This window comes from Dermacentor albipictus, unplaced genomic scaffold (genome assembly GCF_038994185.2).
Source record: "Dermacentor albipictus isolate Rhodes 1998 colony unplaced genomic scaffold, USDA_Dalb.pri_finalv2 scaffold_34, whole genome shotgun sequence".
NCBI lineage: Eukaryota > Metazoa > Arthropoda > Arachnida > Ixodida > Ixodidae > Dermacentor > Dermacentor albipictus.
In genome coordinates, this window is record NW_027225588.1 from 375,731 (window position 1) to 401,270 (window position 25,540).

At 45.2% G+C, this 25,540-nt stretch overlaps 1 protein-coding gene across 3 annotated transcripts in view; it reads right to left on the reverse strand.

Annotated features, from left to right (window-relative positions):
* Positions 1–22,857: 22,857 nt before the first annotated feature.
* Positions 22,858–25,540, reverse strand: part of LOC135921225 (uncharacterized transporter YutK-like) — a 251,210-nt gene continuing 248,527 nt past the window's right edge. For all 3 annotated transcript variants that reach the window (XM_065455539.1, XM_070529860.1, XM_065455538.1), the window contains one exon: positions 22,858–22,984. In XM_065455539.1, coding sequence (XP_065311611.1) covers positions 22,905–22,984 — 80 coding nt within the window. In that variant the 3' untranslated portion in view covers positions 22,858–22,904. The remainder of the gene's footprint in view (positions 22,985–25,540) is intronic.

The following is a 25,540-nucleotide window of genomic DNA, read 5'->3' on the forward strand; positions in this document are numbered from 1 at the left end:
GAAATGCACAGAGGCTATCGGTATCGCAAATGAGGCACTAAAAAAACTATCCTCGTGGTCTACCGCAAGTTCACCTAGTATGTATAACAAGAAAACAACAGATGTTCTGTTCAGACCAACAAATCGTAATGTCGCTACAGACATAACAACTTAATAATTATATTATTCCGATGGAGCCTACCGTTACATGTCTTGGGGTTAAATCATGGGGTTTTACGTGCCAAAACCACTTTCTGATTATGAGGCACGCCATGGTGGAGGACTCCGGAAACATCGACCACCTGGGGTTCTTAAACGTGCACCTAAATCTAAGTACCCGGGTGTTTTCATTTCGCCCCCATCGAAATGCGGCCGCCGGGGCCGTTGCAAGCGGCATTGTCTTCGGCTGGTTGAAAGAGGGTGCACGCCCTGCGTTCGGCTGGTTCTTCTCGATCGCTCTCCTCCATCTTCGAGCGCTCTGAGGCGCGCCGAGCCCTGTCGTCAAAGCAGTCGTCGCATTTCCCGCAACGTCACCACAGCACAGCGTCGCTGCTGTTGGCGACGGCCCACCGTAGCCAAGGCAACCTAGGCCACTGCATGCTGGCGTCTCGACGAACGCTCGTCCCACGGCGCGTCCGCCGTCTTTCGCGGCAGCGCCGGGAGCTTTTGATCACCTGGGGTTCTTTAAACATGCACCTAAATCTAAGCACACGGGTGTTTTCGCATTTCACCTCCATCGAAATGTGGCCGCCGGGGCCGGGATTCGATCCCGCGACCTCGAGCTCAGCAGCCTAACACCATAGCCACTGAGAAACCACGGCGGGTAAATGTCTTGGGGTTGTATTCCAACAACATCTTTCGTGGAACATGAATGTGTATTTAGTCGCTGCTAAAATATCCCGTGTGAGCGGAATTTTGTGCAGCTTAAGATATTTTTTCCCTAAAAACATCAAGCTTCTCCTATACAAGTCCTTGCTTCTCAGACAAATTAACTATTGCCATCTTGTTTGGGGTACTACGACACTTTCTAGGACACTTTTAATGACTACATTACACAGAATACAAAAAAGGCCGCCCGTAGTATTCTGGATGTTCCCCACGACACACATACGCACCCACTTTAAAAAAAACTGAATTTACTTCCTATGCCTGATATTTAATAGGAAAGACTAATTCACCGGTGTAAGACAGGTATTAACTGAAATAATACCACGTTAAATACTATCTCGAACTTAAAACGCAGAAATGGAAAGCCAAATACGCGCATTTGCGAACTCTGGGAGATGCCACGGGCAAGGACTAATTGCACCTACCAAATGTTGCGCTTTACATTACCGTCTTATCTAAACAAAATCTGCACTGTATAACTTTCATTATTGTGCTTTTTTCTTGTCTGTTCTTTGTTTCAGCAAAACGGAAGAAATTGTTTTTTGGTGACAGTGTACTTGCCAAATTGTGCATTTCAGTATGTATTGTGTGACACATTTGTCGATTTCAATATATGTGTAATATGCATTATTAATTAGCATTAATTCTTTTTTCTCTTGGTTTCAATTGTACGACTGCTATATGTACTATATATACATTCTCTTTCACTTGGATTCATTTTACACACACACACACACACACACACACACACACACACACATATATATATATATATATATATATATATATATATATATATATATATATATATATATATATATATATATATATATATGCATTATGTCTGCCACTCATGTTATTGGGACTGAGGTGATTCTAGCTGAATATGTAACACCTCACCTTGTGCTCTGTCACTGCCTGTTAAAAAGGGCTGCGGACCTCGTAAAGCCATAAAAAGGCTTTCTGTTGGCGGTCTTCAACATTTTAGTGTTGAAATAAAGTGAATAGAATGGAATTGAATAGGCATTTAAAGCCCTCTGGACTGGACTTCGCTATAAGGTATCCTCGCCGCCTATGGGATTATCTGACTGAGCTGTGTCGGATGCTCGGTTGCCATAGTAGGAAGTTCGAATCCTCGTAACACACCCACAACGTTTTTTTTTTACTATGTTCAAAACAATTTTACCGGAGGTGCTCTTTAAGAATAGTGCCATTTCAATAAACATAGAACAAAGACACAGGCCACTAGAATGTGTGCACTATGCTTTTTCATGCCGTAAATGTGCGTTACATTGCTACACTATTCAATCATTAAAATTGCTAATTTCCTTAAAACATTTTTACTTCCTCAAAGCTTCTCATCTACTTTCTATCGCAGCCTATTTCTTTGACAGATCCGGTAGTGTCAATCTGTTCGATATTTTTTTTTCACCAATATTTAAGCGTCTCTTGCTTATCTCTACTGTTCACCGGTCGATGTTTCCGTTCACTTTAAATCAAGGCGCTTCTGGAAGGCGTACGTTACCCAAGGGTCTCGCTGGATGAATCCTTCCGCATTCTATTAGCATGTGCTGAGTGGTCTCCGGATTTTATGCTGCAAAACGCACACGCCTGATCTCGCTCCGAATATTTTCTTTGGTATGTTTTTGTCCTTAGGAAATCGGCTCAAGCCTCAAATAGCAAGGTGCTGGCCTTTGTGTTATCGTACTACTTTCCCTTCTAATTTCGTTCTTCCAATTCTTGTAATTCTCCATGGACCCTGTTTCAATTATTTCCACCCAATTCACTCAATCTGTTTATCTAATTTTCTTTCTGAGGACTCATGGTTGTCTATTTACACTTACAATTGCCCTGTACTTGGCTGCTAACTTTATTGAACTATTCCTCCATAGTGTATCCACGCTTTACAGGTACAGATACTTGTACCCTTTACCGTCCATTTATTTTCATCCATGTTCCTGAGTCTTTTCTTCGAAACTAACTTTGCTCTGCGCTTCTCTGGCTTCAAAAAAGGTCCAAGGCATGTCACCCTGCACGACATTGTTTGTTGTTTTACCATGGGCTCAGAAAGCCAACCGGCCTACGGATCTCTGGTTAACTTCCAACTCTGACAAGACATACGATTTTAAGCAGAGGATGTCTTTTTTCGATTGTTAGCGCTGGCATCATTACTCCTGTCCAGACTCTACGCCCACCTCATACTTACGGTGACCCCAACTTTGTTTCATTAGCGCTGCATTCCGCTTCCCCTTTATTCTCAGGATATCTTGGTTGGTGCTTGAGTAAGGCTTCCCTTCGTTTATGTGTACGCCGAAGTATACACATTGCTTGACTATAGGTGTGACTTGTTGAACTGACACGACGTAATTACTCGTCCTTTCATTAAACATCATAATTCCCTATTTTTCTATGCTAAAATTAAGGCCTAGATTTGTCGCTGCGTTGCCACAAATATTCTCAAGTCTCTGTAAACCTCTTGCATTGTCCACTGGTTGTCCAATGTAGTCCGCATGCATCAGCCCGAGGACCTTCTGATGGACCATTTGTCTATTATGCATGTAGGATATATCAAACCACAATTCACTGTTTTTCAGTTGTCTTTCTGTGCCCTGAACATATAGCGTGAACAAAAAATAGAGACAGAGGACATCCTTGCTTCAGTCGTTGGTGAATTTCCTCCACTTCATTACATTTTCGACCTTCCCATACAACTTGTACTTGGTTGTCTCTTTATATCTCCCTCAGCAGCTCCACGAAATCGTCATCTATGCATTCACGCGTAAGAATATGCCATAACAGTTCACTGTCTACGTTGTCATAAGCTCCTTTAATATTTAGAAATGCATCCACAAAGCTCAATTGGGAGCTAATGGAATATCTATGCACTGGGTTAGTACATACATATTATCCTCTGAGCGTCAAGCTTCCTGGTCTGAATCCATTCTGCAGTTCCCCACAGTACAACAATTTAAAGCGCAGCTCCTAGGCATCCGTTCCAGCATTGAGCATCGGCGTCATCGCCGTAACCGAGCGAACGCGCAGCGCCGATATGGATGAAATACATCGAGCGCGAAGAGAGCGCAAGGGGAAAAGCGGAGGAGTACGGCGAAAGGGTGAAGTGGAAAGTGGAGTGCCGCACGAGACGTGCTCTACGGTGGTGATGAGGCATACGGCGAGCGCGTTCACCGATACCATATATGGAAACAAAGCGCTGTCGTGGGCTTCGGACCCACTGCGCATGCACTACTTCAACTGCGCCGCCACCGCTAGAGAATGCGCTCTGCGCGAGACACGCGTCTCCGTGTTCACGCTTTCTTTCTGAGCAATGAGCGACGCAACCCGTGGAAATGCTTCGTTCGTCGCTGATGCTAAACTGTTTAGCTGACCGAGCAGAGGGTACACGCCACCGCCGAGATGTCCTTGTCATTCAGAATCAAATTATTTGCCACAATATATCGAGAATTCAAAACACGTAAACAGCTGCGCTCAAAATTCAAATTAGGGAGTATTGTCGGTGAATTTTTTTCTCCCTCCACTTCAATATTTATAATTTTGTGGCTTGCATTGCCGTTCTACAGGTTGTCTCACATAACTTGAGCCAAAGTTTTAAACACGAAAGGTACTCCGGGCGCAACTTGAACCGAATGCATAATGTTGGCACTCGCCTAGAGTTATTAAGACTAATTTTTATTTTCCCTTTATAACTAAAGAATGAGTTATGTTTAATTAACCAACTTTTTAAGTATTGGCTGCAGACGACAAGTGGGATCCGCGTGGTCGTAGAGCACCTTGAGAAACCTCTCAATAAATTGTTTCCAACACGATATATTTCACGTGATCCTTTTTCCACGTTCTAATGGAAGCCTTTGAAAAAAAAAAAAACACGTGACGGGGCACTTGCGCCCTGTTATTGTGCTGCTCTCAAGCATGCGATCGATGAACGATGTCGGCTGCAGTGAGACTGGCCCGCGACAGGGCTTTATGCCTGGTTTGGGCATCTGCGCATGCGGCTCTTACCGCAAGATGGTGCAAATGCATGCTGCTGGCCGAGCGTTCCCGAAGCGATAAAGCGTCTAAGGTCACGAAAAAGAAAAGAACGAAAGCACAATTTTGATTCTGCTTGAAAGAACGAAACGGCGATGCGCGTGGGAACGATCGAAGGTGATGACGGCTAATACAATCGTGCTTTTGTACACAAATGACCTTGTAGTTGTTTTCAAATTCAGCAATGATGCTAACATTTAACCTTAGGGCTCGAATAACGGCGGACGAATCACACCTGGACAAAACTAACTGGTGGTAAAAAAAGCATTGACTATATTAAATAAAGATTGCGCATGTCTACTCCATGACTCTTTTCGCACTGGCCCCGTCTACTCTTCTTCTCACACTTACTGTTTACCAGACATTCTTTTTTTTTTATCTCGCACCTCGCACGTGCGCATCGCTTCGTGGTCGCATTGTCGGGTGGACACGTCTGACTTCACATTTGTGCACTGTGACCTGCGCGTCAGTCCCTGAGGGAGTACGCCCGCAGGCTGTTCCAGTTTACCGTATGTAGATCATGCCTTATGTACCTCGCGTGAACCAATACCAGCGAACTGCAATATGCCCAGTGATCCTCAGGCGCCCGTATCCATGCGTATTCTGCATAGCAACGCTATGTGGCTCTGACTAACAATAAGTAGCAGGTACGGCTTACTCCACTTAGGAAAGAGCGGATATGGTTTTGGCTCTAGGTGCGTCAAGTGGACATAGAAGGCGCGCAGTTGAGCTATTTCAACGCTGGCGTCCATGTATACGCACCCGAGCTCAACGACGATTGTGCGTTCATATGAAACGATGAGACACACTGGGACTTTTACGAAGAAACGACATAAATCTTCAGTCCTGGGCGAGGACGTGGAGACATATTCTGTAAAGGTTTGCTTCAGACCGACATGCAAGTGTTTGTATTGGGGGTGCTGAAGCTGGAGTGTGAACGTCTTTCCATCATCATCACGTGCAGCTGCACCAGATGTTGGAGCCCTCCGATTTCCAAAATCGAAAGGACTTTGCAAACTGGATTATAATCGAGACGGAAGAGGACCCAGGCTTTGTCAACAAAATACTGTGGACCGCTGAAGCTACCTTCTCACGTAATGTCCAAGTGGATATCCACAACGCTCACAATTGGAGCGACGAGAACCCTCACTGGGTTTCGAAGACACATCACCAATATCAGTGGTCGGTTAATGTGTGGTGTGGAATTTACGGCGTGACTAAAACTGGCCCCGCGTCTTTTGACAACACGCTTAAGGCGAAAGATACGTCAACGATATCCCTAATGGGGCGCTTGAGGATTTTTTTTTCACGAAGTTCCATTGGCTAGGATCAATGATATTTGGTATCAGCATGATGGTGCTCCCGCGCATGGCAGCAGCAAATATTGCAAATGACTGCATGAAGTATTTCCGCAACAGTGAATTGGACGGCATGGGCCCATAGCATAAAGAAATTCAACAAGAGGGGACACTCTTCAAAAACTGGCAACAGGAAACACGTCACGCCTAGTTTCAACTCCATGCCTTAGTTGACGCGAGCATGAGAAAAAAAGAATGTGAAATAAATTTCCAAAAAACGTTTTATTTTTTTTTATTCTTTCCGACTAAAAGTTAAAAAGGTTTGAATGTAAATGAACTTATACTTTGCAACTTATTTTTCTTGCATTGCCTAGCAACAAGCTAGCGGCAAGGCAGACGCGCGTGCATACGTCATGCGCCAGACAAGCCGCAGGAGTCAGCGAGGCCGGCTGCTCATGTGGTGCGCGCGTGCTCGGTGACCCGTCCTTTCTTCAAGTAGCCCGTTTTTTGGGCTCCCGGCGTTCCTTTGTGTTCCGTCTGCGCTTCGACACGGCACCGCTGCACTACTGGACTACAGCCACTACAGCAAGGTGAGAAATTTTGTTTGACAGTCTGCGACGCACTTCAAGCACACTAGGTTCAGTTTTGGGCAGTAAGCACTTCAAGGCTTACTGCCCAAAACTGAACCTATATAGTGACGCAGTTATCGAAAAACAGCTCCGCAGTCCAAGCCTAGTTAATATGAGTTAATTACTCGTACTGGGAGATGTTTGCGACGCTTTCTATGAGCACAAGCATAATTATAACTTGTTTCGGTAGTTTTTGGGCACGCTCGACGCACCTGGTTTTCTGACGAAACGCACCTTGGCCGTGTGACGCAGTTTCGCGTGTACTGAATCTTACCGGGACAAGTTTTGGCGCTTTCTCTGACCACAGACATTATTGTAACTAATTTCGCTACTTTTTGGGGTACTTTTCAAGCACATTGGCCGCGCTCGGCGTAGTGGCGCAGTTAGCGAAAAGCAGCTCGGCTGTGCGCCGCAGGTAGTTTCGCGTGTACTGAATCTTGCTGTAGAAGTTCGTGATGCATCCTCTGACCCGAAAAAGTATTGTAATTTATTTGGTAACTGTTTGGGATACCTTGAGGCCTGCTCGCCACGCCTGGGGTTGTGAAACTGTTAGCAAAAAAGCAAGCCTGCCATAGTGAGTTAGTTTTGCGTGTACTGAATTTTAGTGGGACAAGTTTGTGGGGCATTTTATAGCCCTGCGACAACATATACCTTATTTCGGTACTCACGCTTGTCGAAAACGCGACGAGCGATTGCCGAGGGTGATAACACGGGGGTGTTGCATGCGCCGGCAGGACGCGTAAAAGATAACACGGAGGAGCTCAAGAACATGCCATTGATGTATTCTGAGCGACTGAAAACAGACTTTGCACCTACGAATCCTTCTTGAGTGCGACCAGAAGGCATTCTGCGAGCGTGTAACATGGTCTGGCTGAGCCTGTGTTGTAGCCACTTTTGTGTACTTGGCGTACCATCGCGTCGGCTGAGGCAAGTTGTTTTGGAAACGCGCAGTCACCCGTATATTTGTGCACTTAATGTGCAGGAAATAATGCCCGCGAAGGGAGGGGTGCTTGAAAATCGGATATTCTGTTCAGCTTTTATGGTATTGTTTGGGAGGAGTCCTTGCTGCGAAATGTACGTAAAAGTGAATTTATCTGTAATTTCACCACTTACGCACGTTTCGCCTCTATACGCAATACTCCTGTTAGGTCTATATACCGAAATGATACATGCTTGTAATTTACTTTCTTTCAGCTGATGGCATCCGGTGGAGCTTCGTACGGGAACGACTGCTGCTTACCTGGTGCCCCAACTTTGGATGAATGTAGAAGCCCGGAACGAGTATTTACATACAGCAAAATAAACATTTCATCATTTCAGAAGACGTCTTGTGTTTTCTTTATGAAATTGCACCTGACGGATTCGGTGGAGTCTCAAAGGTCGTTCGCAATCATTTTTATTAAATAATGAAACGATTGCACGCCAAAACCACGCGGGGTTCAGCAGAAGCGAAAAAGAAATGCCGCGACGAACAGCGGAGCCGGCGAACCGAAACCAGATGGAGTCAATACCATCCGCTTGGTGTGCTACAGTCAATTCAGCCACTTTTTCTTTCTTGCTTATTTCTTATTTTCTTATTTCTTTCTCTATGCCCATAGCTTGGCCGGCACGGTGGCCAAACTTAACTCCCCTCGATTTCTTTCTCTGGGGCTACGTCAATGATGAAGTATAGCGGACGCACACCACATCAGAGAACCTAAAAGAAAAAAAAATAAGTATGCAACTCCATCCCTGATACCATGATCAAGAACGCCTCGGAAAATGTGCCTATGAGATGCCAAGTGGGCATTGCAGCAGATGGTGACCTCTTCGAACACGCATTACCATCAAACGGCGCTTTATGGATTGAAGGTCACTCACTGAAAAATGATTCCGGCCCCTAACGCCGCCTCCCCACCCAACCCCACTACACTGTGTCGGCAGGCTGTCATACCTTGCCCATTTCAAGCATAAAAAAATTAAGCTATGTTGTTCTCTTTCGCCTCCTTAGACGCTTTATCGCTTCGGCACCGCTCAGCCAGCTGCAAGAAATTTGCGCCGTCATGCGATAAAAGCCGCATGCCCAGATAGCTACACCAGACATAACACCCTGTCGCAGGCCAATCTCGTTGCAGCCGACCTTGTTCATCCATCGCACGCTTGAGAGCAGCACAATACCAGCGCGCAAGCGCCCCATCACACGGTATCTTCTCATATTTCGTAAGCTTAATTTCGAACGCGCAAGCAAGGACCACGTGAGATATATGATGTTGCAAAAATCTTGAGAGGTTTCTCAATGTGCTCTACAACTTTGCGTATCATACTTGGGGTCAGCAGCCAATACTTAAAAGGCTGATTAATTAAACATAACTAATCCATTAGTTAAGGGGAAAATAAAAAAAATAGGTTGAGTAACTCCAGGCTAGTGCCAACAATATGCATTCGGTTGAACTCGCGTCCAGAGCGTCTCTCATTTTTAAATCTTTGGCTAAAGTTATGTGGGTCAACCTGTATATATCCCCGACGTTACTGCAACTGGCCTGCACGAGCTCGTCTTCTATTTATTATCTTTTCCTTAGTAGATGAGGTTCATCATGCTTCCACGCCACATAAACGGAATTTTCTTCGTTCTTATCACTTGCTCTATGGCATTACTCCGCAATGCCTTATTCGTTGGACTCGGATAGATGGATGATATGAGCGTCCCCTTTGGAACGGGGCGGTGGGTTGCGCCACCAAGCTCTTGCTATTATACTGCCTAATGTCCTACCTAGGTTAAAAGAGATAAAAAAATAGAGAAAGGAACTGTGAATTCCCACAACCAAACTTTCTGATCCCCTATTGCGAACTTTGCTTTTGTACGTCTCCGTTTTTTGTCGTTTCCCTACTTTTATTCCACCAATCCTCCAATCGCCTCTTACTAATGCCTATTACAGACATGTGTGCTTTACCACTGCTCCCGCTGAACCCAAGGGCTTCAAGGAGGCCAGTGGTGCCTAAATCGACCGCTGGGTAGACGTCTTCACATTCTAATAAAACCAGCTCCGTCGTTTCCCTAGTATTACCGCAGCAACCACATGCTTCTTTTTCTTTCTTATATCTCGCTTTATAGGTGCGTGTTCTAAGGCATCCCGATCTCGCTTCGAAAAGTAATGAGCTTTCCTTTGAGTTATCATAAATGGTTTCTTTCCTGTTTTCGTTTTTTCCTCTTAAGTAGTTACTCTTGGCAGGTTTCTTTTCCATTGCCGCCACCCATGAGATTAATTCAGCTTCTCTGACTTTCCGCTTGACCTTTGTTGTTGTGTTGTCCACCCTACAGGCCGCATATTTGCTGGTAAGCTTCCTAGTTCTTTTCCTCCACTGTGAATCAATGTTTTTCCTGTACAGATACCTGAACACTCTCCCATCCCATTTACTTTCTTCCATATTCCTCAGCCGTTCTTCATACTCAATTTTACTGCAAGCTTCCATCACTTCAAAACCATTCCAGCCCATATCACCCTGCACAGCTTCATTTGTAGTCTTCCAGGGAGCGCCCATTGCGAGGTGACCCACTGACCTTTGGTTCCCATCGAGTCCTGATTGTACCCCTGATTTAAAGCAAACAACCGCATCTCCAAACTTAAGTCCTGGAACCATTATACCTTTCCACATACCCCAGAGCACACCATACCTATTATGTCCCCATAGCGCTCTGGGTTTAATTATGGCTGTATTTCTCTTCCCCTTCACTGTTATTGTTCTTTCCTGTGTTTCCATATATCTATTGCCTTCGTTTATCGATATACCGAGGTAATTATATTCTCTTACCCGAGGTATTTCATTGCCCTGTATTGCCACTGTCTGTTCACTATTTTCATTGTATACCATAACACCTGGTTCTGTAACACGAAATTTCAAACCTAGATTGTTGCCTTCCTGTCCACAGATATTAGCCAGACGTTGCAAATCACTTTGCTTGTTAGCTAGCAACACGATTTTTCTCCACATAATATAAACCTGGAAGCTACTGCTCTACTAATGTAGCCGCCTGTTTGTATGAGAGATTAAACCCGATATTACTTCCTTCTAGCGCCCTCTCCGTCCTTACCATGTACATCATAAACCGCAGTGGGGAAGAAGGGACACCCTGCCTCAGTTCCTTGTCGATATAAACTGTCTCCTCGCTCCTCATGCCTTCCCATTCGGCTCAAACGGTATTTTCTAGGTAAATCTCTCTCAAAGGCTGTAGACAATCGTCACCTAAGCTTTCCCCTTCCAGAATACCCCACAAAACGTTGGGTCTACGTAGTCATAGGCTCCTGCAATGTCTAACAAGAGACATATAATGGTCTGCGTGCTACATTTCATATTTCAATACACTGAGTAAGAACAAATAAGTTGTCATCCAAGCGCCTACCTATTCTGAAGCCCATTCTGAAGTTCTCCCAAAATGCCACTATTCTCTGCTCATGCTTGCAGCTTCAATTTGATTGCTTTCATTGCTAGCCTCTATATTACCTATTTAATGGTCAACGGTGTATACGAGTGAATTCTATCTTTCTCCCCCTTACCTTTATAAATTAAAATCATTCTACTTTGTCGCTAGCTGTCTGGTATCCGTCTACCTTTTAAAGTTTTTTTGCACTGCTTTCACCAGAGCTTCCTTACTTTTTTGGTCCTAGTTCATCAATCAGCCTAACGGGAACCTCGTCTAGCCCTGTGGTTGTGCGCCTAGGAATTTTCTCGTCAGGTTTCTTCCAGTTGAAATTTGTCGCCACCAGCTCCTTTTCCACCTGGGTTTCTTTCATGCTCTTTTTTTTTTTTCAAATACAACCTTGTCATTGACTTGGAAAGATCCGGCTGTTATTTTCCGGATGTAATTTATTGCAGCGTTCCATTCCAGTTCGTTTCTAGCTCCGTTTAGAATATGTTGTTGTATAGTTGTTGACTTCCTGCCTAATAATTCTAGGCGGTTCCAAAATATGCCGGCTGCGGCCTTCTTTTTCTCACGTATTTATGGCAATCAACGTTCACTTTCACCTTTTTTATCTTTGCTTGTACCATAATTTGAACCATAGATCTTTTCTCCCGGTATATTTCGCGTTTACTGGCTACTTCATCCTGCGGTAACTGCGCCTTTTTTGCCTGCCTGTGCTCTCGGGATGCTTTCTGTCACCCGGCAATCGTTCCTCGTATCTCCTTGTTCCACCAGCTTTTCGGTTTCTTTTTTCCTTTCCAACGAACATGTTTCTCTCTCCGTATTTTTGTCGTTATTACACTTAGAAGCTCACTATATTCCCACTTGGACCATTTGCCAAGTTCTTCCTCGACTCTAGTGACTATATTTATTATTTGTTCAGCGTTCAAATTTGGGCTGACCATTTTGTATTCCTTGCTCTCTTTCCCATCTACACATTCCATGTTCAAAAATGATGCGTTTATCGTCACTCTCTATGCTGCTATACCCTTCCTCATCAATGACCCTTTCTCTCAACTTATCATGAATTCATTCTGTCATCAGACAGTAATCAATGGTTGACTGCCGGTTTCCCACTTCCTACGTGATCTGCACTTTACACTTAGGGCCTGTATTCGCGATAACGAGGTTGTGTTGGTCACAAAGGTCTGGCATTGACAGTGGCGTAGCAACAGGGGGGGCCGGGGGGCCGTGGGCCCCGGGTGCAAGGGGCCGGAGGGGGGGGGGTGTCATATATGCCTGAAGACACCCCTCTTTCCGCCGGCTTGGCTGGGCGCAAATAGCAACGAATGCTCCGGTATCCAGTAGCCCGAGCTCATGTACCCGATGGGTTGCGCCGCAGTATTGTAGGTTGCAGCTCTGTCAACACTCCACGAAATAATTGCACGAATGTGCGGGCTAAAAAATTTACTTCGCCAAATGGTCGCTGAACTACTCGCCTTAGCGCAACGTTTCATGTGGGGTGCGCTCGTGCCGTGCGTTCATGCTGGGAGCAGGCGTCGCTAAACATACAGTCAGGTGTTATAAGGCGTTGAGGCTCTTGGGTCCTTCTTTCGAACCGAACGCGCAGCGAAGACGAACAAAGACAGCAGCGAGAGGGCGTTCAACGAGCGCGCCCGGCGCTCTCGTTTACGGCGAAGCGTTCGTTGAGAGCGACATTGCATAAGTGCGGCCGTGAAAAGTCGCGAATGGGATTCTCTGGATCGTCGTCAGACTCGGTGCTTGGAGTTCCTGGAATTTATCGCCAAATGGAACTTCTTACTTACTGTTATCTTTCGCTTGTTCCTCACGATCTGCGTGTCAGTTGCATCACGCGAAAGGAACTGTTCCAAGTTAAAGCTGATCAAGACGTCTCTGCGCTCCACCACGAGTGATGAAATTCTGTCAAACTTGGCGATACTGACCATAGAAAAAGAACACGTAAAAAATATATAATCTTTACTACTGTAATGTGTTTGCAGAAGCGAAGTGTCGGAAAAAGAACTTCTGAAGGAAATGTGTCCTTACCGGTCATTACTTTAGTGCAAAACGCTCGATGTCCCATCATGGTTTGTGCATCGGCAGTATGTATACAATGTGCTATTTATCAATTTTGAATCGTTGTATTCGTTCTTTATCAGTTTCGCAGTGTTCAATAAAAGATATTTCTCCTAGTCCTAGCTAACCGTTTCTTTATCATTTTGTTGTTGTGTGCCTTCATGTCACAAGTACAGTGTCTGTGTCAGCTACACGGAATTTTATAAAAAAAAGGTTAATTTTGTAATTATATTTTCCGATATTCTGTGATGTTATGTGCCTTTGTGATTACTAGGAACTCGGTAGCGTGAAAAATATGGCAGATAAGTTATAACCATATCCTGAATAATCCTTTAATTAGTACTTATAGAGGAAGCACTTCAATTCGAGAATCGAGGACCCAAAGTCATAGTATTAACTCAAGAAAAACTTCTTAAACAAAATCGTTTGGGTGCTACAGCCTACAGTACTTTGGCACTGCGGGTGGCGCCCAGTATGGCAGCAGCGACAGAAATATTAAATAGTGGATGCAGTGACCTTGATCCCTCAATCATCTCCATTGCGAGTGCGGACCAACAGTAGTGCAAGCTTTCGCTTGCACGGGCTTCGTCACGGCATTTTTTTTTATGGTGACGCCAAGAATCGACGCGAAGCGGGGTCTATTCTGCTCCCAATCTTGTGGTGGTACCGCAGCTCGGATAATCACGTTTATCCGTATAGCAGCAAATAAAAACAAGGCTTTATTGATCACAATAAAGAGAACTCGCAATTGTAATAGCATTGGCGCCCGCGCCGCAGGGAGGCAGGTGGCATTTTCTAATAGGGTAGGGAGATCAGCTTCACTGACACACAATTTAATTTTCGTTTTCGTTCAGGGCTGCCCACAGCCAAAATACTGCGCGCCATAGTACCTAAGACGATTTTTGTGAAGTTGTTGTAGGGGAAGATATGAATGTCGGGCTTCAATTTTGCAAATGCAATATTGCCGCTAAAATTGGTAATTAAAACTTTATAAAGATGTTTTTGTTGCCTGAGACGTGAGCCACATTTTCCATGATGCCGCATTTGCATTGGCTGCCAAGCCTTACAGTTTGTTTGACAGAAGATGTGCACATGCGCTTATCGCAAGTAATCAGTGCAGCACCCTGTGTTATTTGGCGCAGAAGAAACAGCCTCTATACCTGCTGCATTCGCAATCTCTGGGAAAGAAAGCGAAGGAGAGAGGGACCCGGGGGACGTGCGCGGTATCCGAGGTGGCTGTAGTGGTGTTGAAACCCGGAAATTGTCGACATCCTCGCCTTCCTCGACTACACCCCCGGAGGGCGGGGGGGGGGGGGGGGGTGATAGAAGACCTATGGGCCCCGGGTGCAATACCACCTAGCTACGCCACTGGGCATTGACTTCCCTTTGTTGTCGGTATAGCCATTTAAATCCTACATATTGGCATTCATGTCAATTAATAGGATAATTTCAGCATCATTCCCGAAATCCTTACTACCAGGACTTATGCATTCCACTCACTCTTTATACTTCTCAGTGCAATTATTTCTGGTCCACAAATACGTAACGCCAAGCCATGTTTTTTTTTCCCCCTCATTGTACCTGATAACCAAAGATGCTCTTCACATTTTGAATTTACTCTTTTCCATTTGGCTCCCTGATGTATGAGCATTCCGACTACCTCTCCCTTTCTTTCCGACTTAGTACTGTTGCACCCTTCCCAAACATAATTATCAAACACTGGCGGCTCTTCCGAGTCTCTAAGCTGCGTTTCTGTAACCGCATACACCCCTATTTGTTCTCTATTTAACTGCTGCTCAATCTGTGGCCACTTTTCCTTTCCTCTGCCGCCCTGCATGTTTATGTAGCCTATTGCATGACGAGCTCTCTTTCTTGCTTTCTTCCTTTTTTCTGTTAGCGACTGCGATGTTCTTCTGAGGTTCCCCTAGGGGACCTTTTTCATTACTACCTAGTCTGGCCTCTTGAGCGTCCGTGGGCCCCGTAAGAAAGCAACAGCACGAGCACCAAGTACCCAGCCCACGTCTCGTGCCAGGATGAAGTGAATTCCGTCTCGTTTAAAATCTCCACACCCTCTCACTTCCCTCGGCTGCGGTATGGCGGCGCCATCTAGGAGCTAATGTTAACACTACTGCGCCCGTAGCAGTGGAAGTTAGAGGGCAAGCCAGCCTTGGCATGCAGTTCGTTCGCCGCTGGTGCCGCTGGTGGAGAGGACGAGGGAGCCGCCACGCGGAGAGCTGTGATGACACAGTGTCACAGAACACCTATAGACCAGAACACGCTAGTCTCGCACCCAGACTAACCGAACGCATACTCTCGCACCCGGGTTGCCCGGTCGACCGGCGCCGTTTTGTACTGGGCTGCCAAAGTGTGTTCGCCGGCGACCAGTATAGACATGGCAAGCGCCAGCTCTAGGACTCCAAAGTGCGGAGATGTGCCCGTTCACACGGATCTAAAGTAGAAGAAGTCATCTGGGCATCATTGCGTCGTGTTTGGATGCCAAAACAACCAGCGGAAAAGGAGCAGGTTGCTTAGCGCTGTTTGCGAAGAGCACAACACACGTAGGGAATCGTGCCGGTGCGGCGTTTTCATCCTGCGCCGATTTCCATCCGCAACGAAGAATGCCAAGCTGCGCCACCGGTGGATAGCTGCAGTGAATAGGAAGAACTACCAACCCAGTGAAAATGCACGAGTGAGTATTCGATCTGTGTATATTTTGGTGCCACGTTCAACTTTGCGCCCTACAAACGTAATACGTGTAACACGCAGGTTTGCTCCGAGGACTTTCTGGGCAACAAGCCTACAGAGCAGAATCCCGCGCCGGTGCTTCGCCTTGGCTATAATAAAAAGGCAAGCCTTTTCGTGTTTTCATTCAGGCAGAGCCCGACGGTTAAGCGGAACAGTTGAGTTTGCGGTTAGCGATACTTGCAGCTGGTGCACGGAATGACCATTAAGCGTGAACGACAAGTTGTAGGCCTTGCTGGTGAGCGTTATTGCTAATGAAAGTAAACCGAAGTCTGCTCGTCACGTAGCATGCGTCCACAAAAACGTAAACGACGACTACTCGTCGCCGAAGGTGTTCTTGCAGCGCACCTACCTTTACGAGCTGGTGTTGCAGGTGTCATTCGTAACGAATTCATTTGAGCCTCCTGAGCTCTAGACTGCGTGCGGGCTGTTATGCGGGGCAAAGCGCAAAATATTTCCGTTCATATGGCGAGGAAAATAAGGTACTTAATTATTCTTGTATTTTGTAACAAAATTTTGATCGTTCTCACTAGGTTTTTTTTTTACTGTTTTCTTTTCTAAGGGAGCGCCAACAATCCGATGGCCTCGCACAAGCGAAACAGGTCTGATACCAGGTAGCTGCAGTTGGTGGGGCTAATTTCTTGGAATGCAGGTGCGGTTGTTGTCTTGTACCAAAGGGGTCCTGATGATGCAGCTTTAAGTAGGGATGGTAATTTTACATGCCCTGTCATAATTTGTGCAACTGTACAACACCTGCATCTCTCATGCTCGCCCTGTTATACGGGCTTTGACTGCACATGTAGTTGGAACATTATAACTACTGTAGTACCTCATTTTCCAATGAGTGCAGGTTTAGCATCATATGCTGCTTGTTCGAGTGCTGTAGGCTTTTGTTCTGAATGTTGTACTCTTAAGTGGTTGTACGATACAATTGGCCTGGTGTATTTTCCATTTCACTTTGAGAGGACTTTATATCTTCGCAACAGTGATGGCATGGGAAAGAACTACAGCCCTTCTTACTATAACATCTATTTTGTTTTCAATGTGCAGGTGGTGAAGGGCAGGCGTCTGCTAACCAGGCAGTCAAACGACCTCGCCAGTTGGTTGCCAAACGCGGCCAACCCAGTAGAGACCATGACAAACAAGACCAAACTGAAAGTGCAGATGACAGTGTTCTGCGTGCTTTAATAATATATGGCACCAACACAGTGCTGTAAATTCCTTCACAGGTTACGTGCCAAAAAGCTCACACGTGTTCTAGCATATAGCGCGCGGTTTGTACAAACGTAATAGCGTACCTACCCGATGTATTCGCTTCTGCAGTCTGCACAGCACTCAGTGTGGCCATGCGGACTTGCATGAGGTCTTGAAGTTTGATTGAATCCAGACAGCGAAAATGACAGGTTAGAAAAAACGCGAAACACGCCTTCCGCCCAGCTAAAAAGCCCAAGTTTCGCTTTCGCGCCGGGTCGCATCTCCCGGCGTGGCAGCCCAGGCCTGCTACTTCGCGGCGCTTGGGATAGATGGCGCGACCGGCGCTCATCAATATGGCGGCGCCCTTTGAATTCACGGTGTTCTGGTGTATACAAACTTAGAGAAGGGAAACTACCTTCCACAGTGCTACGGAAATAAGCGAAGCGGTGGCGTCGTGAACTAAAGTATGCGACCACAGGTGGCGCTGTACAACAGGAAACGGAAACGGGGTTTTGCACACGCTTTACGAGGTGTTCTGTGGCTTTACTGGGTTTCTGGCTGCAGCGCCTCGATCGTGCTCGTGCCAGTTTGGTTGCTGTGTGGCAACGTAGCGCCTACATAGGCGCTACGTTTGCCACACAGCAACCAAACTGGCGGGAGCACGATCGAGGCGCAGCATAATACATGTAGCGCTGAGTCATATCGAGTTAAGGCACACTCTGAACTGACTTTTAAGGGCATCCCGAGCGGTTTTTCGTTTATTACGCCGCCGTTACCGCGAGTTGTGCCGCCGCGCTCCAGCTGTTGCATTTCGTGTAGGGCTACTGCCAGAGTGCGGTTTCGAGGTGGCACGATGGCCTCGACTGGAATAAACGCACACGACACCCAAGATTGAGTAAGCCTGAAAATATTTTATTTGCATTTTGCAAGTATAAAAAGAAGCACACGTCTACGCATTCACACAAACGCGGTTACATAGTCAAGAACATAGTCAAGAAATGGCTCATTAATAAGGGTAGCACAAGCGCACAAGAAGACCTAAGCTACAAAACGTACGGTCCGCTGCTAAGTATAATAATTTCCCTGTCACCGCGTGTCACTTTTATACAGCATCTTTACAGCACTACCAGGCCGGGTAGTTTGGCCGAAAGAACGCAACAGCTTACGGCCGTCAGCTGCCTCTTCCTTACGGGTGTCATAACTATCCTAATCTCCGCATCAACGTCGTGCAAGTCCGCATACAGGCATCTGTATCTGAACCATATGTGCCAGCTTAATACATGTGTAGTGAAATTATGATAACCACTGCGTCTTATCAAACGTATTGGTTTTGCAAATGCGTATTACAGCTGAGGGAACGACATACTGTAAGTGAAGCACAAGAGAACAAGGACAAAAGGAGGGTACAACACTTGAAGAAATGAAGAAATAGTAGGCGTACAGCAAACAAGCGATGACGGAGAACACACAATGATGCATCGGGTGTTCTGTGACATCGGTTTGCGTACTTCCCAAGTAACCACGGATATCCGGGCGACGTCCGACGGACGTCCTTTCTGGATATTCGGGATGTCCGTGGGATATCCATGAATGTCCGACGTACGTCCCTGGGAAATCCAAAGGTAATCGCTTTGGCATCCGTAGTACGTCCGACGCGGATATCCAGCATGGACATTCAGGGGACGTTCAGGATATATATATATATATATATATATATATATATATATATATGTGTGTGTGTGTGTGTGTGTGTGTGTGTCTTCCCGGGGACATTCCAGATATACACATGCCTTGAAGCGACAATAGTGGCCGGACACATTCAAGCACCGGACCATTATATATATTACATTGGTCTAATGCTTGAATGCATTCTTGTTTTAAATAAACGAGAAATGAACTTACACCAACTTCCAAATACAATTAAACGTTTATTGTCACCTTATACATATACATAAAAAGACCAATAAGCAGATATATGCGTACTGTTCAAAGAACAAATAAATACACGGATAAGGAAGAAAACTTGCAATTTCAATAGCACAACAACAAGGTAGAGAACAGCAGAACAAAAATACTTATTGCCCACCCTGCTTTGACATTTGAGTTTGCAGCATGGAATAAAAAGAAAGAGCAAAAACACATCAATTAGCATTATTAAGCAGCGAAAGCAACAGAAATGACATGAAGGAATTAATCTTGACTACATCACTTCACTAGCACTCTGCGACACGGGCACAAAAAATGACATTAACTGGCTAATGCCTTAAACTTTAATGTCATTCGCGGGGTGCCACACGGACATGCTTAATGGTATTGCAGCTTAAATGTTATTCGCGACGTAGTGCGTTCTCGTAAGTCAACTTGCCGTCAAATGCGTACTCTCGTTCCCAATGTCTCCATGTTCTGACATGGCTAAACGAACTATTAGTGAAGAACAATCAATACATTCTTCACTTTCTTTAAACAATAGCTCTTTCTCGTGGCGTAGTGCGTTCTTACAATTATTAAAACTCACTTGGCCATCGAATGCGTACTCTCGTTTACAATGTCCCCGCCGTGGCCGTATACATAGTGACCATATTCTCACGATATTAAACAAACTTGTAGATAAAAACAACTAACATATTCTTCACTTTTTTTAAAGGAGCTTTTTATTTTCGTAGAGATCAGCAGGCGATCTTGCCGCTACTGACGGCTAAAGCTCTGATCATGAGCGCATTAGCCAGGAGAAGCTGTTTGCCAGGAGAATCAAAGGGCGCCGATGAAGAGTCCGCGGTAGCTAAAGCAAATGTAGACTCCGGGGTCCTGCTTACCAGAAAACCCGCATTGACTTGTGCGTACACCTCTCCTAAGGGATCCTGTTCCGTTCTCACAGCGAAGTGAACCATCCGAAGCGTCACGTGGAGTATATCCATCAGGGAAGCAAGGCACATTGTCCTTAGTGCGCGTAGTGTCACAACCACCGTCCTGAACTTCCGATGTCGCCTCGGTGCAGCGACCAGCATCACAAGGCGTACAAATGTTTGCAGGGACAGCCCGAACGCACATGTTAATGCATGCGTGCGGGGTATGCGCGCCACTGCACAGTTCTAGACTTGCGAATTCTCGAGCTGTTGACTGCTGGCTGCCGGTGCGAGATCCGAAGTCCTCGAATATCGTCTTTGTTTCCAGCGACGCTCTTTTTCGCGCGTGCGGCTTCTCCCGCAGTCTAGGCATCCTGGCACCTGTGAAGAAAACACATTTCAATACCCAAACGAATTAAAAAAGAAATCGATGTAGCTGTCATACCTTGGTAGCTGAGTAGGAGACTTCAGCAGGCACGGAAGGTGAGAAACGCTGCTCCGCTGCCCTTAAAACGATCGCAGAATGAAAAATGGCGTGGCGACGATGGCTAGAGCTTGGATTGGATTGGATGACTGCAGCGTTCTGCTTTGCCAAGGTTGTAACACTTCCACGTGCATATACGCAAACATAAATAGGTTTTTAAAATATTCTATTATTACACAGTGAAATATTTACTTATTCTGGGAATATTCGGTATCTGATTTTCGAGTTTTTAGTTTCTGCTAAAGCTGTCGGCGCCAGAAAAACATAGCCTTTGAGATTACTGTCAATGCATGGCGGCTCTGACGCATTATAGCTTTCGTAATCGCTTTCAACGCACGCAGCCACCAAAAGCCTAGCCTTTGAGATTTATTTTTGTTACCTATAATGATATTATTGTATGCACAATTGAACACTGCAGACAACTTCCTGTTTTAAGAAACCAGCCAAAAACAGGCGCACACAGGAAACATATGAGAAGACAGGAAAGAGGCTGGAAGAGGCCTGTCTTGTGTATGTTTCCTGTGTCCGTCTTTTTTTTTTGCTGGTTTTTTCTTAATACAATGCACCAACTAGCCCAACAACGTGTTTTACTTCCTGTTTCAATGATAAACCTGAACCTACATGTTCGGAGGTCAGGACCAAAACTCTATGATCAGGAACTTTTCATAATGAGGGATAACTTGAGTGATTGGCTCTAGGTCGAATAAGTGGCTTCAAATGGGCGCTTATATATTCTGCTAGTCATCCACAAGCATTTTTTTTAAAGCAAACTACAAATTGTTTGTATGACCCACCGATAGAAAAAAAAATCGTATTTTAATACTGCGATGTTAAAGTGGGCAGAATTGATATCAAGTTGGAAATATATTTATTTTGCTTTGAAAAAAGAATGAACTGTGTCCGATAGAGAACAAAAATAAACAAATTTAATATGAACAAACCAAAATTTCCGGCAATATATTTATGCTAGTTTATATATAACTCACTAGTGTATATCCTGGGCATGCCTATTTATGAACAGCCAGCGGACGTTCAAAATGGGATGTCCCATGGACATCCCGGTGGGATGTCCTTCGGACATCCAAACAGGATATGGACTTCTCCTGTACGTCCCATGGACGTCCGTGTTGGATATCCGGATGGATGGACGTTGGGACTTATGGTGGACGTCCCACGGATATCCGTGGTTACTTGGGTTACGGTGTTATGGAGATCAACGGCATAAAAACGTACCTTCAAGCGTACTCCCTCAACCTCCGCCGCATTCATTATGATAATCAACGCCTAAACAAAATGAGGCACTATTTTTTGCCAAGAGTAGACCTCTTTACAGCAAGTCTATGTAATGACTCGCAGACGAAACCAGCATGCTTTCGAAAATGTTTTACCGGTTTTACCGCCGTAGTATTCGAACGCCAACAGCCAGGAAACACATCGATACCAATAGGCTGTCGGCTGTCGGTGGTTAATCAAGTACAAAAACCTTGACGCTATGACTAAAAAGCAGCTTCAACAATCAAATTAAAAAAAAATCAACTGCCTATTTGCCTGAGCTAACAAAACATCCTTAGACGCCTCGATTGTTTATGTCAATGGTTTGTGTAAATTAAAAAATTTAGCACGTTCAGCGCCCCTAGCAGAGAAAGCATAAATTAAAGTATTCGACCAAATTACAGTAGCTCCACTTGCGCGCTTACGCTGAAACGCGCCTCGATTGATTTTTCGCCCTCTGTGGCCATTTGTTGAACTTGAGAGTGTGCGGGGCCTGACAGTATCAGGAGGGTTATTCTGTAAGAGTCCAGCGTGTGGACTGTCCATTTCAGCCGCTGCTGAATGGATGCGGCTTGTACGAGAGAGGAGTAGACGAGCGGCCCTAGCCGATCAGCAGCAGCCGAAATGTACTTTCCATTAGGTAGACTCTTACACAATACCCCATTTCTCCCTGTACCGCGATTGTGCAGTGACTTCCCGTGGACGTTTAATTGTCCCACACAGCAAAACGAAAACCTGAAAGTTAGCTAGAGTGGCTTTGAAAGTGCGTGAAAACCGGCTTGCATAAGCCACAAAAGAATAAAACAGCTCTGCGACGCACAGGGTGCGCGGAGTTGAGGTAAAGATGAGGACAGCTTTTTCTTTTGAGCGTCATGCCTATTCAATAGTTTCTAATAGGTGGAATACTTGAACATGTAGTGAAAGCCACATTCATTTAAATGCGAAACATTAATAAGAAGTACACCCGTGCGGTTTGGTGGAGTCGCATTTAATGCACGTGAGGCCTTGCGCGCGACAGTGTAACGCTTGTGGGCAGGGCTTATAAGCACAAAAGTTTTACGGCAGTTGATCAAAACTGCTTCCCGTCCGACCGAAAAAGCGGTGTCCCTGAATGGTGTCGTCGTCCAGTAGGATACCTGAAAGATGGCGGAAATGTTTCATGAAAGACACCAAAACAGTGAAAGAGCGATATAGCACTATGGCTAGACGCGTCGGTAAGAGGCGTAATAAGGCAACTCATGTAGCGATAGGAAGGCAGACAGTGTGAAGCGTGAACTCACACCTGCTTGATTTCCTTAACGGCGTACGCCTTACGTGCAAAGTTAAATTGTGCGGTTTTACGCGCCAAAACCACGATATAGTATTCAAGTGATAGCGTGGTTGAACACACGGGGAAGGAGGGAGATGGAAATCCAAGACGATGAGCGAAACGAGGACAACGTAAAAGTGGGAGCCACCGTTTTGACAAGTGGGCTTGTCTTTTAAGACGAAAGCCTTTCTAGGCTCGTGGTGGAGTTTATGTCAGCAGTCCTGACCGCCGGAGTGTCCGCCGAAGCGTCATCACGCCATATGAAGACAAATTAAAGACAGATTAAATAATGAAAAATGATTGATAGTGACGGATAGTGAATTGTAACGCTGTAATAAAGATTGGTAGACGTTAATAACGACTAGTAATGACTACTAATTACTTGTAATTACTAGTAATGACCCCGAAATGACGAATATGTCAACGACGGCTTGTAATGACCACAATTGATTAGAAATGACTAGAAATGTCTAGTAATGAGTAGTAATGACTAAAATGACTACTAATGACTTGCAATGACTACTAATGACTACGAGATGACCAATATGTCTAACGACGGTTTGTAATGACCCCAATTGATTACATATGACTAAAAATGCTTCGTAGTGAGCAATAACGACAAATAATGAGTGAACTGACTTGTAATGACTAGTAATGACTACTAAACCACCAATATGTCTAACGACAACTTGTAACGACTACAATTCATTAGAAATGATTGAAAGTGCGCAGTAATGACCAGTAATGACTAATAATGACTGAAATTACGTAATAACTAGTAAGGACTATCATATGACCAACATGTCTAACGACGGCTTGTAATGACCACAAGTTATTGCAAATGACTAAAAATGCTTAGTAGTGAGCAGTAATGACTAAAAGAAAGAAGGGGAACAGAAGAGGCAAAGAGGAAGAGGCGAATGATAAAGAGGAGAAAGAGTAGGCTTTCGCCGTTCACCTCTTAAGATGGATTTAAAGAGACCCTGTACTTTTTGAAGACGTGTGCTTTTTGTCGCCTTGCATAAACGTATGCCACCTTGAAAAAGACAAGTCCACTTGTCGAAACGTGCCACCCGCTCTACCTGGGTCTCCTTTTGCTCATCATCGCGGCTGAAATATACACGCCATAGTTGGAGGACTCCGGAATAGTTTTGACCACCTGCGGTTCATTGGTGTGCATCCAATGCCCGGTACACGAGAGGGTTACTGCAATTAGCCTTCATTGAGCCGGAAACCGAAGCCTCCACCCAGTGCTTAAGCAGCTCGATGCCATAGCCAGTAAGATATACCATGCATGGTGCGTTGTACGAAGTACAAAAAAGCAAGAAATTTGAGAGCAGTAAACTGGACACAAATATGAAGAGACAGGTTGAAACTACACATCTCACTTCGCTGGCCAACATGTTCACTTAAAACGTCTTTTTCCCTCTACTCGCTTGTATTTTGATAGGGCGTATGCAAATAGCGGAAATAAACCAGTTTTGAGTTCGCGCTTCACTTTGTTTTCTTGTCATTACCTGTCTCTTGTTACACCTTTAAGCAGTGCTCTCTAGCCATGATGTCTTAACGCGGTAGCGTCAAAGGCCGCGTGTAGCAGAAAATCCGACGACGGCGTGTCGTGTCCAGCGTCGGACGTCGGTTCGGCAAGAAGAATTTCGAACCACGCATACCCAACCACTCTTCTATCACCACAGTTGCTCATACCTTGTCTTTCATTCTTCGCAAAGTTATTCCTCTGAATTTTGAGAATGACAGCCCACAAGCAAATGTTATATATAAAAAAAAACACCGACAGTGCATAGATTTTATGTTAGATCTTCTTAGACTGGAATATGAAAAGTGAGAAACAATAACAGGAGATCGCCTCACTGAAAAGACCGCGTTTCTGCCAGAAAGCTCGCCTTCATGCATAGCGTTCGCCACCAGCGTTCCCCGGTAAACATTGCGGTTACGTAAGCTGTAGTTGCCGGGAACCGTGAGGGATCAGGGATCTTCGAAAGCTATCGCGTGCCACTCTTAAAAGCGAAGCTTGAGCGTCCTTGCAAATTTTTTTACTAACCAACCGCGTCCCAATATTTATTTCTAGTTGTAAAGCACACAACAGTCACCACTGATTAATGCACGATTGCGGCGTGTAGTCGCAGGGAATGATGCGCTTCGATCAACGCGGTATGCAAAGGTTATTGGTCTCGGAGCCAGATCGGCGGCAACCAGAGATCTTCATTACAGTGAGCTTTTACGTTTTCTATGCTAAAGGATCGAAAAGTAACTCTTAATGCGCGAACACTCTTTGGCGAGCTTCCAAGCACTGTCACGCGGAAAATGTAATACCTTGTATCTGTACAACATTGCGTACTTTCCGAAGTTAAGGTACTCGCTATGA